This window comes from Lissotriton helveticus, chromosome 6 (genome assembly GCF_964261635.1).
Source record: "Lissotriton helveticus chromosome 6, aLisHel1.1, whole genome shotgun sequence".
NCBI lineage: Eukaryota > Metazoa > Chordata > Amphibia > Caudata > Salamandridae > Lissotriton > Lissotriton helveticus.
Window position 1 is genome coordinate 1,346,555,450 of NC_136067.1, and position 13,752 is coordinate 1,346,569,201.

The 13,752-nt window shown below is 43.7% G+C and overlaps 1 protein-coding gene across 2 annotated transcripts in view; it reads right to left on the reverse strand.

Annotated features, from left to right (window-relative positions):
- Positions 1-13,752, reverse strand: part of TBP (TATA-box binding protein) — a 318,951-nt gene that overhangs the window by 142,869 nt on the left and 162,330 nt on the right. For both annotated transcript variants that reach the window (XM_078649079.1, XM_078649080.1), the window contains one exon: positions 8,637-8,728. In XM_078649079.1, the coding sequence (XP_078505205.1) occupies positions 8,637-8,728 (92 nt within the window). The remainder of the gene's footprint in view (positions 1-8,636; positions 8,729-13,752) is intronic.

A 13,752-nucleotide genomic window follows, 5' to 3' on the forward strand; every position in this document is an offset into this window, starting at 1 on the left:
TTGTCCAGGCGCCTCTTTAGAAGGGCCTGGAGAAGGCAGGGAAAGAAAAACCCCTACACACCAAAGTATAAGCAACGGTCTAAATTGAGCAAAGGGGAAAGTACAATCCCATGAGTAGACTACCAGACTATGAAACAACAGTATTAATTAGGCAAAGATATCCAATATGAAGGAAAAGCATGTATCGGCTGCTGAGCAATAAAGAAAGAGGCAGTGCTTTTCCTGGATGTTGGATACAGAGGACAGACTATGGTTGTGTTGTTGATCTATCACAAAGACTCTTGGGATTTGTAGTCTTTGAACAAAATATGTTTTCATAAGGCTGCTGAGGAAAACAAATGGAAGAGAAAGCATAATCTGAGCCTCCGGCTCCTGACATAGAATTAGTAACCTCTCTAAATAACACATCCCAAGCACTCTCTAAGGACCTAGCGGAACTCGTAGGCTGGAACAGACGGGGGAATCTCTGTATTTTTAGTATCCCTGAAGGAAAAAGCGACCAGAGGGATCCTGCATCTCCTCTTTGGAGAAATGATTCATGCAAAACACAGACCTAATCTTCGATAAAGGTCTAGAATGTTACAGAGCACATTGAGTACCAACACAAAAGATCCCTAACCAGTCTCATCCATGCCCAATTTTATGTAAGCCACTTCGCTACCAACATGCCGAACAAATCCTAGCATTCATGAGGAAGCATAACCACATACAGTGGAAAGGCAACATTTGTGGCTCCAGACAATTCTAAATCTACTGTTGAAACTACCAGCTATCGGGTAACAATACAGGACACTTCACGCATCTTTAATGATCATACTGCACTCAGGAAATTGCTGGATGAAAAAGATGAAGCAGGCATGGCTACTTCGTCACACAAGTCTTCACCCACAAGATTTAATCGTTAACACCTTAGCTTGAGCCCAGTGATCTACTACTCACATTCTCACAGTGTTAACTTACGAATACAATCTTTAGTGCAAGACTGACACAGGACAAGTACCAATTAAGTGTGTGTAACCCTGTTATGTGGAATGGATAGGTATCTTAATGTGATTCAGGTGAGCTGATACCAACAAATAAGGTATGAGAATCTACATCTTCTATATCTGCATTTACAGCTAAATAACCAACAAATTATCGAAGACGCAATGGAGAACTTTAAGGACAATAAGGAAAATTATTCTTCCGACTTCACTAGATGGGAAGACCTAAAAGTAACATTGAGAGGAGAAATTCTCAAAAATAGATCTAATATGAATATGGAAGCCAATGGTATGCTGTTAAAATGAAAGAAAAATTACAGAACTATAACAAGCATTTGCAATGCAATAGGTCTCGCATTAGGAAAGTTTGAGCTATTGGTATTGTAAATGGCAAAGTTTTTATTTATGTTTCTTTTTTTTTTTAAATAGCTAAATTAATAGCTTTGTCATTTACAATGCCAATAGTTATAACTTTCGCAAATGTGATACCTATAGCATTTGTAATGCAATATGTTGTGTATTTACAAACCGCGAGAGGACAAAAAAAGCTCCGGACCACTGCCTCCTCCCAGGCCTTCAAAAGGTACCTCAAAGTTCTCCTCCTCCAGAGACACCTCCAAAAGTAATTCACGTCCTCTTGCTATTTGTGAGTAAGACTTCCCACTAATGATAATTTCTACTTTCCATGACCATGGAAGTGCCTTCCCAGTGTATGCCTGTGATTGGAGGGTCTGCCTTTTTGCAGAATGTTTCATGTACTGGTGTTCGGTGCCCTTTTGTAACATGCATGTCTTTACCTTTGATACTTGCACAAGTGCCACCTTGCCCATGTAACGCTTGTTCCTGAGCCTGAGTGTCTAGCACTTATTGCAGGACTTTGGTTCTTGCTCAAACGGTTCAAAAGTTACTACAAATGCAGCAAAACACATTGCAGCACAGTGGAAGGCCATTTCCAAAGGTTAACTTACATTTTTGTTGCTTATTGCTATATGTGGGTGTTAAACTGGGACTAATGAGGTGCAATCAATGCCCAGACAATGTTAACAAGTTTGAAAATAACAAAATAATTAACACTATCACAAAATGTGCCGCATTATGCTGCATAATTTGCCTTTTCTTGCCACATAATTTACACAACACTGCCACAAAATGTGGCCCTCCCCTGCTGCATAATTCCAGGGCCGCTGCTTATATTTCATGAATTGTGCTGCAGTGTTGCTCTGCATAATAACTGGTAACAGTTATCCCAGTTAAGCACTGTGTATTGTCCTTGTTATGTAGTGCAGTTTAATAAAGTGTTGCACAGAGACTCACTATTGACCTCTGCCTGAGTTATAGGTGTCTAGTCAAAGTGGTAACAAGAATACTGAAGTCTTGCTATGGACAATGGAACCTGTTCTCTTTCTCTGCTGCATGTTATGAAAGTTGGCAGTGGTTAGTAGAGGCAGCCCTGGCCATGTCCAAATGTGTCTGATGTCATGAGCTGTCAAAGATAATCTGGATTTTCACATACCATGCCACTAGACATCTGAGTCTCACTGGTAGAGATTTTATCAAAGTGATACATTCAATTCAATTCAAAATGTAATGATTAAGATCTCAGCTAAGATCAACAATTTAAAACAATAAACTCTAACGTTTACATAATTCTATTGCTAAACATGCATAAAATATTTAAAACAATTGCAGGACTTAAAAAAGGTGAAAACATTCAAAGTAATCACTCCATGTAAATCTTGCAAAATTAAGAGCTGTTTTTCTCCGCAGTACTGACTGCATCCTTAGCAGCTGTTTGAACCGGATTTGTGATATTCTTTGTGTGTTAAAGGCTTTTAATGTATTCCTACTTCAGTGAAATGTTCTGGTAGTAATTTTCCACCATCCACTTACATGATGGCACTTGCTGTCATTTAGCTTTCCTAAAAGGACACACGATGCTGCTTGCAGTTATGTTTGGGCTTAAAGGGCCAAATGATGTCACTTCCTGTTCTGTCATTCAGGGGTCAACGGGCACATGATGTCTGTTCCGCCACCCTTGGCATTTTGGTAAATCGACGTTCATGGGTAATGGCCCTCCTGACCCCCCCACAAACCTTCTTAAATGTCTACTAATGGCCCAGAAATAGGTTAAACCGGAAGGAAGAGCGGGAGATTCATGGTGGACTGGGTTCACACCTTTGAGGCAACACTTGCAAAATAAACCACTTCAGGCAGCCTCTGAAAGAAAGCTGAGGTTGAGGCTCTTTGGTGAGGCTTTTAGCTCACACAAAGGACTTACTGAAAGCGCCACCTGCATCTTCAAAAAGCGGCAGGCACATAGAAGCCTAGGGAAAGCAGCACTACAGACTTCTTCCGCCAAAGACCCCCAGAACAGTTCCTCCCAACCGACCTTCCACCGTCTTCCAAGATAGTGCCTGCTACGGAACAATTCCCTAGTGCCGCAAAGTGGCTGTTTTAAGCTAAAAAGACAACCTCTGTATAAAACTCTATTGACGTTACCACAATCCCAGACCACTTCCCTCGCGTTAGCTGCGTTTTATCAGGCAGTCCCACGTCACAGAGCGAGATTAGAAACAGGGCTCTCGACAAAAAGCTCCGTTGGTTAATATCACGATTACTCATATTCTTGCAAATTAGACAAGTTAACTTTGTATTTCTTAACTGCTGTATTTGGAAAGCGCTCCAGTTGTTTCCCTGAACTGCAGTAGTTTACTTCCCACCAAACCACGGCGAACAATTTACATCAAGAGAAAAAAAAATACTGCGTGTAAACACTGTGCATGAAAAAACACGTCAGCGTGCGTGACCAGAGAGGAAGGGGCAGACGCCTAGCAGATTGCATAATCTTCCCAAATAACACGAAGATAATAGAATATAAAATGCATAAATACATAAATAAATAAATACCGCCTTCGGGTAAAGTCCGCGCTATATAAAAATGCATAAATAACTAAATAAATAAATACCGCAAATCACCGCCGTCACTCTGCCGGCCTGCGACCAGGAAGTCAGGCAGGCCGGCGCGACAACAGGAAACAGGAAGTAGGAGGGCGGGAGCCTACCCCGCCTCCCACGGAAGAGCCGCGATTGGACGGAGCCGTGTTTGGAGCACCGGAGCAGGCAGGAGCCTACCCTGCGCCCCGGTGCCGAAGGAGGGAAGAAGAGTCCTGCTGCCGGGCCCTGCAGCTGAGAGCCGCCGCACGAAGGAAGCCGGTGAGTGGGTTGCTGAGCGGGGCGGGGCGGGGGGGGGGGAGAGCATGTGCGCGCGCGCGAGTGCGGGGGGGGCTGTGTATGTGTGTGTGCGTGCGTGTGTGTTACTGTGGGGGAGGGGGGGGGTGTGTGTGAGCGAGTGTCTGTGTGCCGTGTGCCTGTATGTGTGTGCATGCGCTCGCCTGTGTGTGCGTGCGTGCATGCAGAGGGGTGGGGGCTGCCTGCCTGCGTCTGTGTGAGCAAGGGCTGTGAGTTACTCTGCGCATGCGCGGGTACTCTGCGCATGCGCAGGTCGGACGCGCGCTCCCGCGGTGAAAACTGCGAAGGAAACGCTCGTGTCAGATTGGTGTCCACATTCCCAATAACGGGCAACATTAGGTCTGAAAGCAGACTCTCTCAATGCTCACGCATTGAGAGTACGTCTGCTCGACCTAAAAACATGTTACTGCTAGAGACAGCCAGACTTTAAATGAAATCGTTAGGAAGAAATATGAATATAACAAAATTATAAGTACATGGGCAGGTATATGGATCATAACAAGCATTTGCAATGCAATAGGTCTCGCATTAGGAAAGTGTGAGCTATTGGTATTGTAAATGACAATTTTTTCTAATAAGTCTTCGCTTTGAAAATATATAAATTAATAGCATTGTTATTCACAAAGCCAATAACTTACACTTTCTTAATGCGAGTCCTATTGGCTATGGCAATGCTTGTTGGTAGCTGAGTGATGATGTGGTTGGGCTGAGTGATGTGGTGGTGGTGCCCCCGAGTGATGTGGTGGTGGTGTCCCCGAGTGATGTGGTGGTGGTGTCCCCGAGTGATGTGGTGGTGCCCCTGAGTAGTGCCCCCGAGTGATGTGGTGGTGCCCCCGAGTGATGTGGTGGTGCCCCCGAGTGATGTGGTGGTGCCCCCGAGTGATGTGGTGGTGCCCCCGAGTGATGTGGTGTGAGAGGGTGTGTGGGGGGGTGAGGGGTGTGAGTTTGTGAGGGTGAGGGTGTGTGAGGGTGTGTGAGAGTGAGGGTGTGTGAGAGTGAGGGTGTGTGAGAGTGAGGGTGTGTGAGAGTGAGGGTGTGTGAGAGTGAGGGTGTGTGAGAGTGAGGGTGTGTGAGAGTGAGTGCGTGTGTGAGAGTGAGGGTGTGTGAGAGTGAGGGGGTGTGAGAGTGAGGGGGTGTGAGAGTGAGGGGGTGTGAGAGTGAGGGGGTGTGAGAGTGAGGGGGTGTGAGAGTGAGGGGGTGTGAGAGTGAGGGGGTGTGAGAGTGAGGGGGTGAAGGTGAGGGTGGGTGAGGGAGGGAGGGTGAGGGTGACGGGGTGAGGGTGCGGGTTTGTGAGGGTGAGGGTGTGTGGGGGTGTGAGGGTGAGGAGGGGTGAGGGTCCGAAGTAAATGGTGGCAGGGCAGACATCATAAGACAGAGAAGAGACTGCGTGGTGACTGCGTTGGTCAGTTTCAGAATCAGAAGGGGCAGTCAGCACAGTCTGCGAGGGATCAACGTGTCTAAAGGCAAAGCATAGCAGATGTAGCATTGCAGCTAGCAAGTCGAGTGTTTTCAAGCTGAGTGTCCCTAGAGAGATGGCAACACAGCAACAGCATTTGAGGAGCAAGGCTACTGTAAACAAGCACGGTAGGCTTTCACTTTCTTCCAGAAACAAGCTCTCGGCATTGCTGTGGCAGGGGGGTGGGCGGGGGAGTGTCAGCTTTTGAAGTCTGATGCCGAGGCACAGACAAATGGTGGTGTGTTATGTGGCTGGCATTATGTGTGCACACGCATGGATCACATGAACTGTATGCGATCCGCAGCCGTTTTGGTAGACTGTTCTTTTCCGCTTACTATAATCTCGCCGGAGCAATGCGCAAGCGCATTGGCTCAGGCCCGACCTAAAAAGCACTAGACTATGTGAGTCCAACAAAGCGGGCAAGAACTTAGTATCATACCTCAGAAAACAGATTACAAAAATATGCCATTAATGCCATCAAAGATGATAAGGGCCCTATACAAACTAATCCAAATAAAAGAGCAGAGGCTTTCAAAGACGTTTACCAGTCCCCTTTATGAAGATAATACTACATTAGAACCCAAAAAATGCAAAATATACTTGGATATAGTCAAATTGCCCAAACTGACAGATGTAAAAAGGGAGACAATTAATGACTCAATAACACAAGAAATAACAGATGCTATTGAAAATACTTAAAACCGGCAAAGCCCCCTGTCCGTATAGGTATAATGCACAATGCTTGAAATCCTTCTCTTAAACACTTATCCCACCCTTATGACTCTACACACACTTCGCCAATTCTCGCCAGGTCTTGGGTACGACGGCGAAGGTTACAATTATGGTGATCTCCAAGGAGGGTAAGGACCCTCTGCTCCCCAAAAATTATATGCCAATCTCAATAATCAATCTGGATAATAAAATATATGCTACAATGTTCTCTACCAGACTACAAAAATACATTTCTGAACTCATTCACCCCTCCCAAGTGGGATTTCTGAAGAATAGACTCTTGAGCAACAACACAAGAATACTCTGTCAAATTCTAGAAAAAGCCAAAACAACAAAGTGCCCACCGTAGCAATCACACGGGATGCAGAAAAAGCGTTCAATAAAGTTGACTGGCAATATTTAAATTCGGCCTTTGTGAAATTTTGTCTCAGGGAGCCCCTGATCCGTATGATTATGTCTCTCTACCACAAACCAGTCGCTAAGGTTAGAGCAGGAGGCACTATCTCTATCACACTCTGTAATAAGAGACCAGGCTAGGCTGCCTCCATCACCACATCTATTCCTATTGGCATTAGATTAATTCCTATACCACCTGAGAGAGAACAAAGATATTACCTGTGTATCATTTGGCGACACCAGGGTGAAGATAGCTGCATACGGAGATGAAATTCTTGTTACCACTGAGAATGCGCCATCCTCCATCACCGCCTTAATGACATCAATTCAGGAACTTTAAGAGATATTGGGATACACACTCAATAAGGACAAATCGAAGTTAAGCTTCTCAAGAATTGTGGAAATAATGATATCTTGGGCAACTCCAGTTTTCCATTGCTGACTGGCTGCATAAAATACTTTGGAATAGAATTCTCTAATGACGTCATCACTACCTTACAGTTCAACAAAGACATTATTCAAGGAAATTAATTACCTGGATGGGCGCCCAAACTTTTCTCTTGGTGGGGAAGAAGTGAGTCACTAAAAAGACACCCACTTCGTTAATTACCTCATTAGTATGCTCGCCATGTCCCCATCTGATGGTTTTCTAACAAAGATCAACGCCACTTAAGTAATAAAAATGAGAATTTTACTTAAACTTACTGTCTAAAGACAAAGGAGGGATAGGTCTCCCCAACTTTAGGAATTTCCAAACAGCCTATCTCTTTAAGCAAGGCACTAACTGGTTTCTTGAAGGAACAGATTATTAACCAGTCTGGGTAAGGCTGGAGAAAACACTCAAACAGCAAACCTATTGGTGCATTTCTGATAATGCACATTTTCCACATACCTCACTCCAGGTATAGCATGCATAACACTAAAAAAAAGCTATCTGATGGCAGGACTATCTTTCGAACAACAAAATCTGTAATTCTAACATGGCATTCATATGGTTCAACCTCACAATTAAATGTGATGGCTACCCGATACTCTGGCCCGATTGGTCAAAAAAAGGGATTAATCTGGTCAAACATCTTTGACCCTCCCCTGCCACTGAACTTCTCCAATTTACAGTCACAATTCGAACTAGATAATTTGGACTTTTATAAATTCTTGAAGCTAACAATCCACATTTCAAAGAACCCATTACTAAAGAATAGTCCCACACTCACTACATAATTAGTGGCCTATACAAAAACCGGAGACAGTGTCCAGAGATACTCCTCCCTAATCCGCTGCAGAGCCTATACCTGTAAAGAGCAAAACTAGGAAACAGAATCAAATCACAGCAATATAAAATTTGACTGGAAACATATCTACAGATCCACTTTCACAAATATGATTTAATCAGCTATTTTCCAAATCAAATTCATGACTATTAATAGATCCAACTGGATCGCGGTCAAACTTCACAACCTCTTACAAGACCCTAAGTGTTGAAATTGTGGTATACACAATGGCGATTTGGCCCATATGCTCTTTAATTGCCCCATTAAACAGAAACACTTGGTCAATATCTTTAAATTCTGTGTATTAAACCCACCCAGGAATTCTCATATATACAACTCGATCACTTAGACACCAATTAAATACTGAAGCTGACTGATTATTATTGGACCTATTGCTGACCCCTGCATGCAAACTTATTCTCAATATTTGGAAACATTTCATTATAGTTTAATTCCATATTGGCAAGAATGGCTCAAATTTCCTAGAGGAGCGGACAACATCCCTCGGCAACTTTACAGAAAATAATACGCTTTTGCGCCAAGACTTACCTTTTAGCGCCTGTGCAAACCATTTTCCCAGAACTGAATATAAGTGCAGTAGTTCGTGGTTCTCTTATTCGCATAATTACAGCAGCAAAACGCTGAAAACAAAGAAATAAAAATGAGAACAGCAAACACTTTCCAATCAATGATAATCAATTCAGCAATGCATGTTAGTAAGAATTAGTACTTCCAATAATGGAGTTAACCCAGCTGGGAAAGGCTGCTCGCACTGAAAAACTTTCAGCCAACCACATCCATAAGCCAATTTATATTACCGTATTTTCCGGTGTATAAGACGACTTTGTAACCCCATAAAATATTCTCGAAAGTCGGGAGTCGTCTTGTACGCCAGGAACCAAATTTTTAGGAGTAGAAGCAACGCTCCACCGACTTTGAATTTGGAGCAAAAATCAAGTAGAACCAAGTCAGCACCCACGAGCCCTCCTATACTACAATCCCCTCTAGCTGTACCATACTTTATTTACCGTAAGCGATGTTACATAGCGCGGATTTTACCCGAAGGTGTCAAGAGCGCTTCACAATAGGACCAGCAATGATACACGAGGAGAAAATTACAACAGAACAAATTACAAAAGCAAACTTTAAGTTAAGTTACGGTACATGAATAAAAAATGACAAAAGTGTACAGTCTCGTAGTGCCGATGGGAGCAGGCTCTCACGGGACATTTCGGTATTTTCGAACTGCGTGCTCAGTCTAGAGACACAGCGGGCGGGCACATGCGCTGATCTGGCGTCTCTCTCTGCGCTGATCCGGCGTCTCTCTAATCTCTTACAGTCCTGTAGTGCCGTAGTGCCGATGGGAGCAGGATCTCACAGGGCATTTCGGTATTTTCTAACTGCGTGTTTAGTCTAGAGACACAGCGGGCACACGCGCTGATCTGGCGTCTCTCTCTCCTTCCGATGTGGCCATAAATCTCACTTTCATCGGAAGGAGAGGAGCGTCAGTACCGCACGTCATCTCAGTTCATGGGCATTGAAAGGGGACTGTAGAAAGATCCCGCCGGCAATACAGTACCGGTACATAATGTTTTGTTGCATTTATGATATTTTTATAGGGTGTTTATTGTACTGTACATTCCTGATGAATCACAAACACTGCATTTGTTTTTAAGAATCCTTACACACCTTCTTTTGATACACATACCTGAAATGCACTGTTCTGCATGGCTGTTTAATGAAAGGAGATGCTTGGATAGGGCCTGTAGTGTGAGCACATAGTAAAGATGACACTAACAACACGTTTTAGGACACGAGAGGAACTACAAACCTCCAAATCCAAGCAGAGTTTGTATGCAGTGTGCACAGGAAATACCGGTACCAGTACCAGTACATCGCTTGCCATGATTGGCCGGTTGTTGTAGACAGGAAAGGCAGTCAATCTGGTGAGCAGATACATGTGGTGGTGAAGACAGTACAGCACAGCACCAGTATCTGTACTGGTTCATACAGTACAACACCAGTACATACAGTATGCAAATGGCTGACAGTCACGAACCCATCATGGCTCCAGCAGCAGCAAACAGAAGGAAGAAATATGAAGCCAGTTACAAACTTAAAGTCGTAAATTTTGCCATGGAACATAATAACTGTGCTGCTGCAAGACAATATGGAGTAACAGAAAAGATGGTTCGGGACTGGAAAGCAAATGAAAAAGCATTAAGGAGTATGCCCAGGGGTAAGTGTGCATTAAGAAAAGGCACCCCACATTGGCCAGAACTCGAAAAACATGTAGCTGAAATGGTGAATGAGCAACGCCAAAGCGGTTATGTAGTGACACGAAATAAAATACGTTTGTTTGCACTTCAGTGGGCCAAATCTAACCCAGATCTCAGCAACAGATTTAAGGCCACTGTATCCTGATGTACTAGATTCTTGGGAAGGCATAATCTGGTATTGAGGCAAAAGACGAAAATTGCACAAAAATTACCTGCAGATCTTGATGCCAATATACATAGTTTCCATCGCTACGCTATTAAGCTGCGCAATGAACATGGCTATGCGCTGAGTAGTATCGGAAATATGGATGAAACTCCAATGAATTTTGATATGGTTGCAAACAAAACTGTCCATCCAAAAGGTGAAAAAACAATTTAAATAAAAACAACAGGACATGAGAAGTCCAGTTTTACAGTGGTACTAGCATGCACAGCTGATGGCGCCAAACTGAGACCAATGGTTATTTTTTAAAAGAAAAACAATGCCGAAACTCAAGTTTCCTGTTGGTTGTTTTGTACATGTGAATCAAAAAGGCTGGATTGATGAAGAAGGGGTAAAGCTATGGCTTGATAATGTATGGAGCAGGCGACCAGGTGGACTTCTTCAAAAACGTAGTCTACTGGTGTGGGATATGTTCAGGGCTCATTTAACTCCCAGCACCAAGCAAAGGCTGGCAAGAATAAAAACAGATGCTGCAGTTATTCCTGGAGGATTGACATCGTTGGTACAGCCACTGGATGTGTGCCTAAACAAGCCATTTAAAGATCGCATTCGAGAACAGTGGAATGAGTGGATGGTTAGCGGCGAAAAATCATTCACAAAAGGAGGAAACATGCGTGCTCCACAGTTGGATGTTTTTTGCAAGTTGGTCATAAAAGCCTGGAATGATATCGATGCAGAAACAGTCATAAAGTCTTTCAAAAAGTGTGGCATATCAAATTCATTAGATGGTATGGAGGACGACTACTTGTGGCAAGATGAAGAGGAAGCCGAAGCCGAGACCACACCATCTGATACGGAATTACCAGATCCATATGATGACTGCTTTACAGATGTACCACAAGATCTCATTGATTTACTTATGATGTCACATGACGAAGAGGAGGATTTTGAAGGCTTTTAAAGGGAACGTCGGCAAATCCTGTAAAAATCACTTGGAGTTATGAAAAGTTTAATCCACTTGCACTGTTTTATGTTTACCGTACATGTTTGATGACAAACAGCCTTATGTTTACATGTGACTGTTTTTCATATGGTTCTAAATAAAAATATCGTGACTAAAGCAATATTGTTTATACAACCAATTTGTTTGAGTTCAGTCTTTGAGTGTGTACAATAAACTCTTAACACTGTCCTCTGATAAAGCCTTACTGCTCACCCACACGGAGGAGGACTAGAATCACTAAAAAGCCCAAAATAAATTCTCAAAATGGCTATGCAGGACTGCGTTGGACTGCGCTGGAAGTGGGGGTAGTCTTATACGGCGAGTATAGCACGAAACCTACATTTTCTCAAGAAAAGTAGGGGGTCGTCTTATACGCCGGAAAATACGGTACTGGCATTTACTTAGTGCTTACTACAAATTAAGATTTTGTGGTGGATTGTCAAATTGGTGCCTTTTTTGTGCTGATGTGTGTGCGTCATCAAACAACCGAGTGGATTTGATGGCGTTTGGTTGTGCCAATTAAGAAAGGCTTTTATCTTTGGTTAGCTTAGAAGCGGTTTATGCAGGTTAGTGTGCAAGTAAAATAAGTCCGCTTTTAACACCTTTGTAGTTTACCCCTGTATTTGCTTGTTTTGTGGTTTACACTGTTCTTACTTTTATTTTCCCATAAGGTGGAGTAAAACGGTTCTCGGGTTCATCTAACTTACTTGATGCATCCACTTCACACAAATTGCTGGTCACTGAACATTCTCTTTGCGAATCACATACTGCATCATATCTAAACTTGTTGCAATAAGTTGTCGAATACTTAAAAGTCCCTGTCCGCTATTTTCAGACCACGCCATGATTTAGATACATTCTTTCAACATAGCACTGCCTAGTTTGTCATCTTAACACAGCATGCTTTAAAGGCGTTGGGTCAAAGTAACCTTGGAAAATAGTTTGCTTAACCTTATTCAACAAAATGTTTTCTATTCCATGCCAGAAGAGCGGAGCCATGAAGTTAGCGGACAGTGGTGTGTTTAAACAACGAGGGCTGTGAAGGGGAACAGCCGTGACATGAAGAACTGATCCGCAATGCGGGGAGGAGGGGTGGATCAGTAAGGAATCGGTGGTAGAACATGTCTCTACCTGATAAAGCGTTACCGAAGGTAAGTAACTTCTCCATCTGATAGAGACATCTAGCTGCAGATTCCTTATCTGTGAACAGATACCCAAGCAATACCATCCCGGAGGAGGGACTGCGGAAAGTTTAAACCAGAAAGTCCTGTAGGACTGAATGACCAAAGAGGCCCTCCCAATGGGCCTGATTGTTCAGGCAATAATGCTTGGCAAAAGTGTGCAGGGATGCCCACATAGCCGCCTGGCAGATGTCAAGAACCGGGACACCACGCTGAAGAACCGTGGTGGCTGCCTCAGACCTAGTGGAATGAGCTCCGAGACCTTCAGGAGGACGTTTCTCTGCCAGAGCATAACAAATATGAATGCGGAGGATAACCCATCGTGAGATGGTCTCTTCTGTACAGAACGTTCCTTCTTTGCTCCAATGTACCCGTCAAGGAGTTGGTCATCCACCTGGAACTCTTTAGTGCAGTCACATAGAACGGTAATGAATATGCTACTTACCAGTATGCATCTGTTCTTGGCATGTAGGGCTGCTAACATTCATATCTTAGCATTAGATCGCCGCCTAGTGTTGGGTCCGGATGATCGCACATTGTTGTCCTGGAAGAGTCTTCGAAGTATCCTGAGATAGGTGGCTCCTCCCCTGGACTACAGTGCGCATGGGCATCGGCTCCATCCCCAGATTGTTTTTCGCCATTGTGGCAGAAGATGGAGTGAAAAGTGTAAAGGATGTCCATGCTAATGAATAAATACAATAGTATATCTGCAGCTGCGACAGGCACCGGGGAGGAGGGCGGGCGATATGAATGTTAGCAGCCCTACATGCCAAGAACAGATGCATACTGGTAAGTAGCATATTCAGTTCGAGGCATGTGGGCTGCTAAATTCATATCTTAGCATAGAATACATAGCAGTCCCTCCATCAGCGGCGGTTGCCCGTGCCAGCTGCAGAAACCTGAAAAAGTGTTTTGAGAACAGCCTGTCCTACAGCAGCTTGCTGCTTGGAATGCACATCAACACAGTAGTGTTTTGTAAAGGTGTGTGGTGTAACCCACGTGGCTGCTCTGCAAATATCCTCCAAAGGAATGTTCCCTA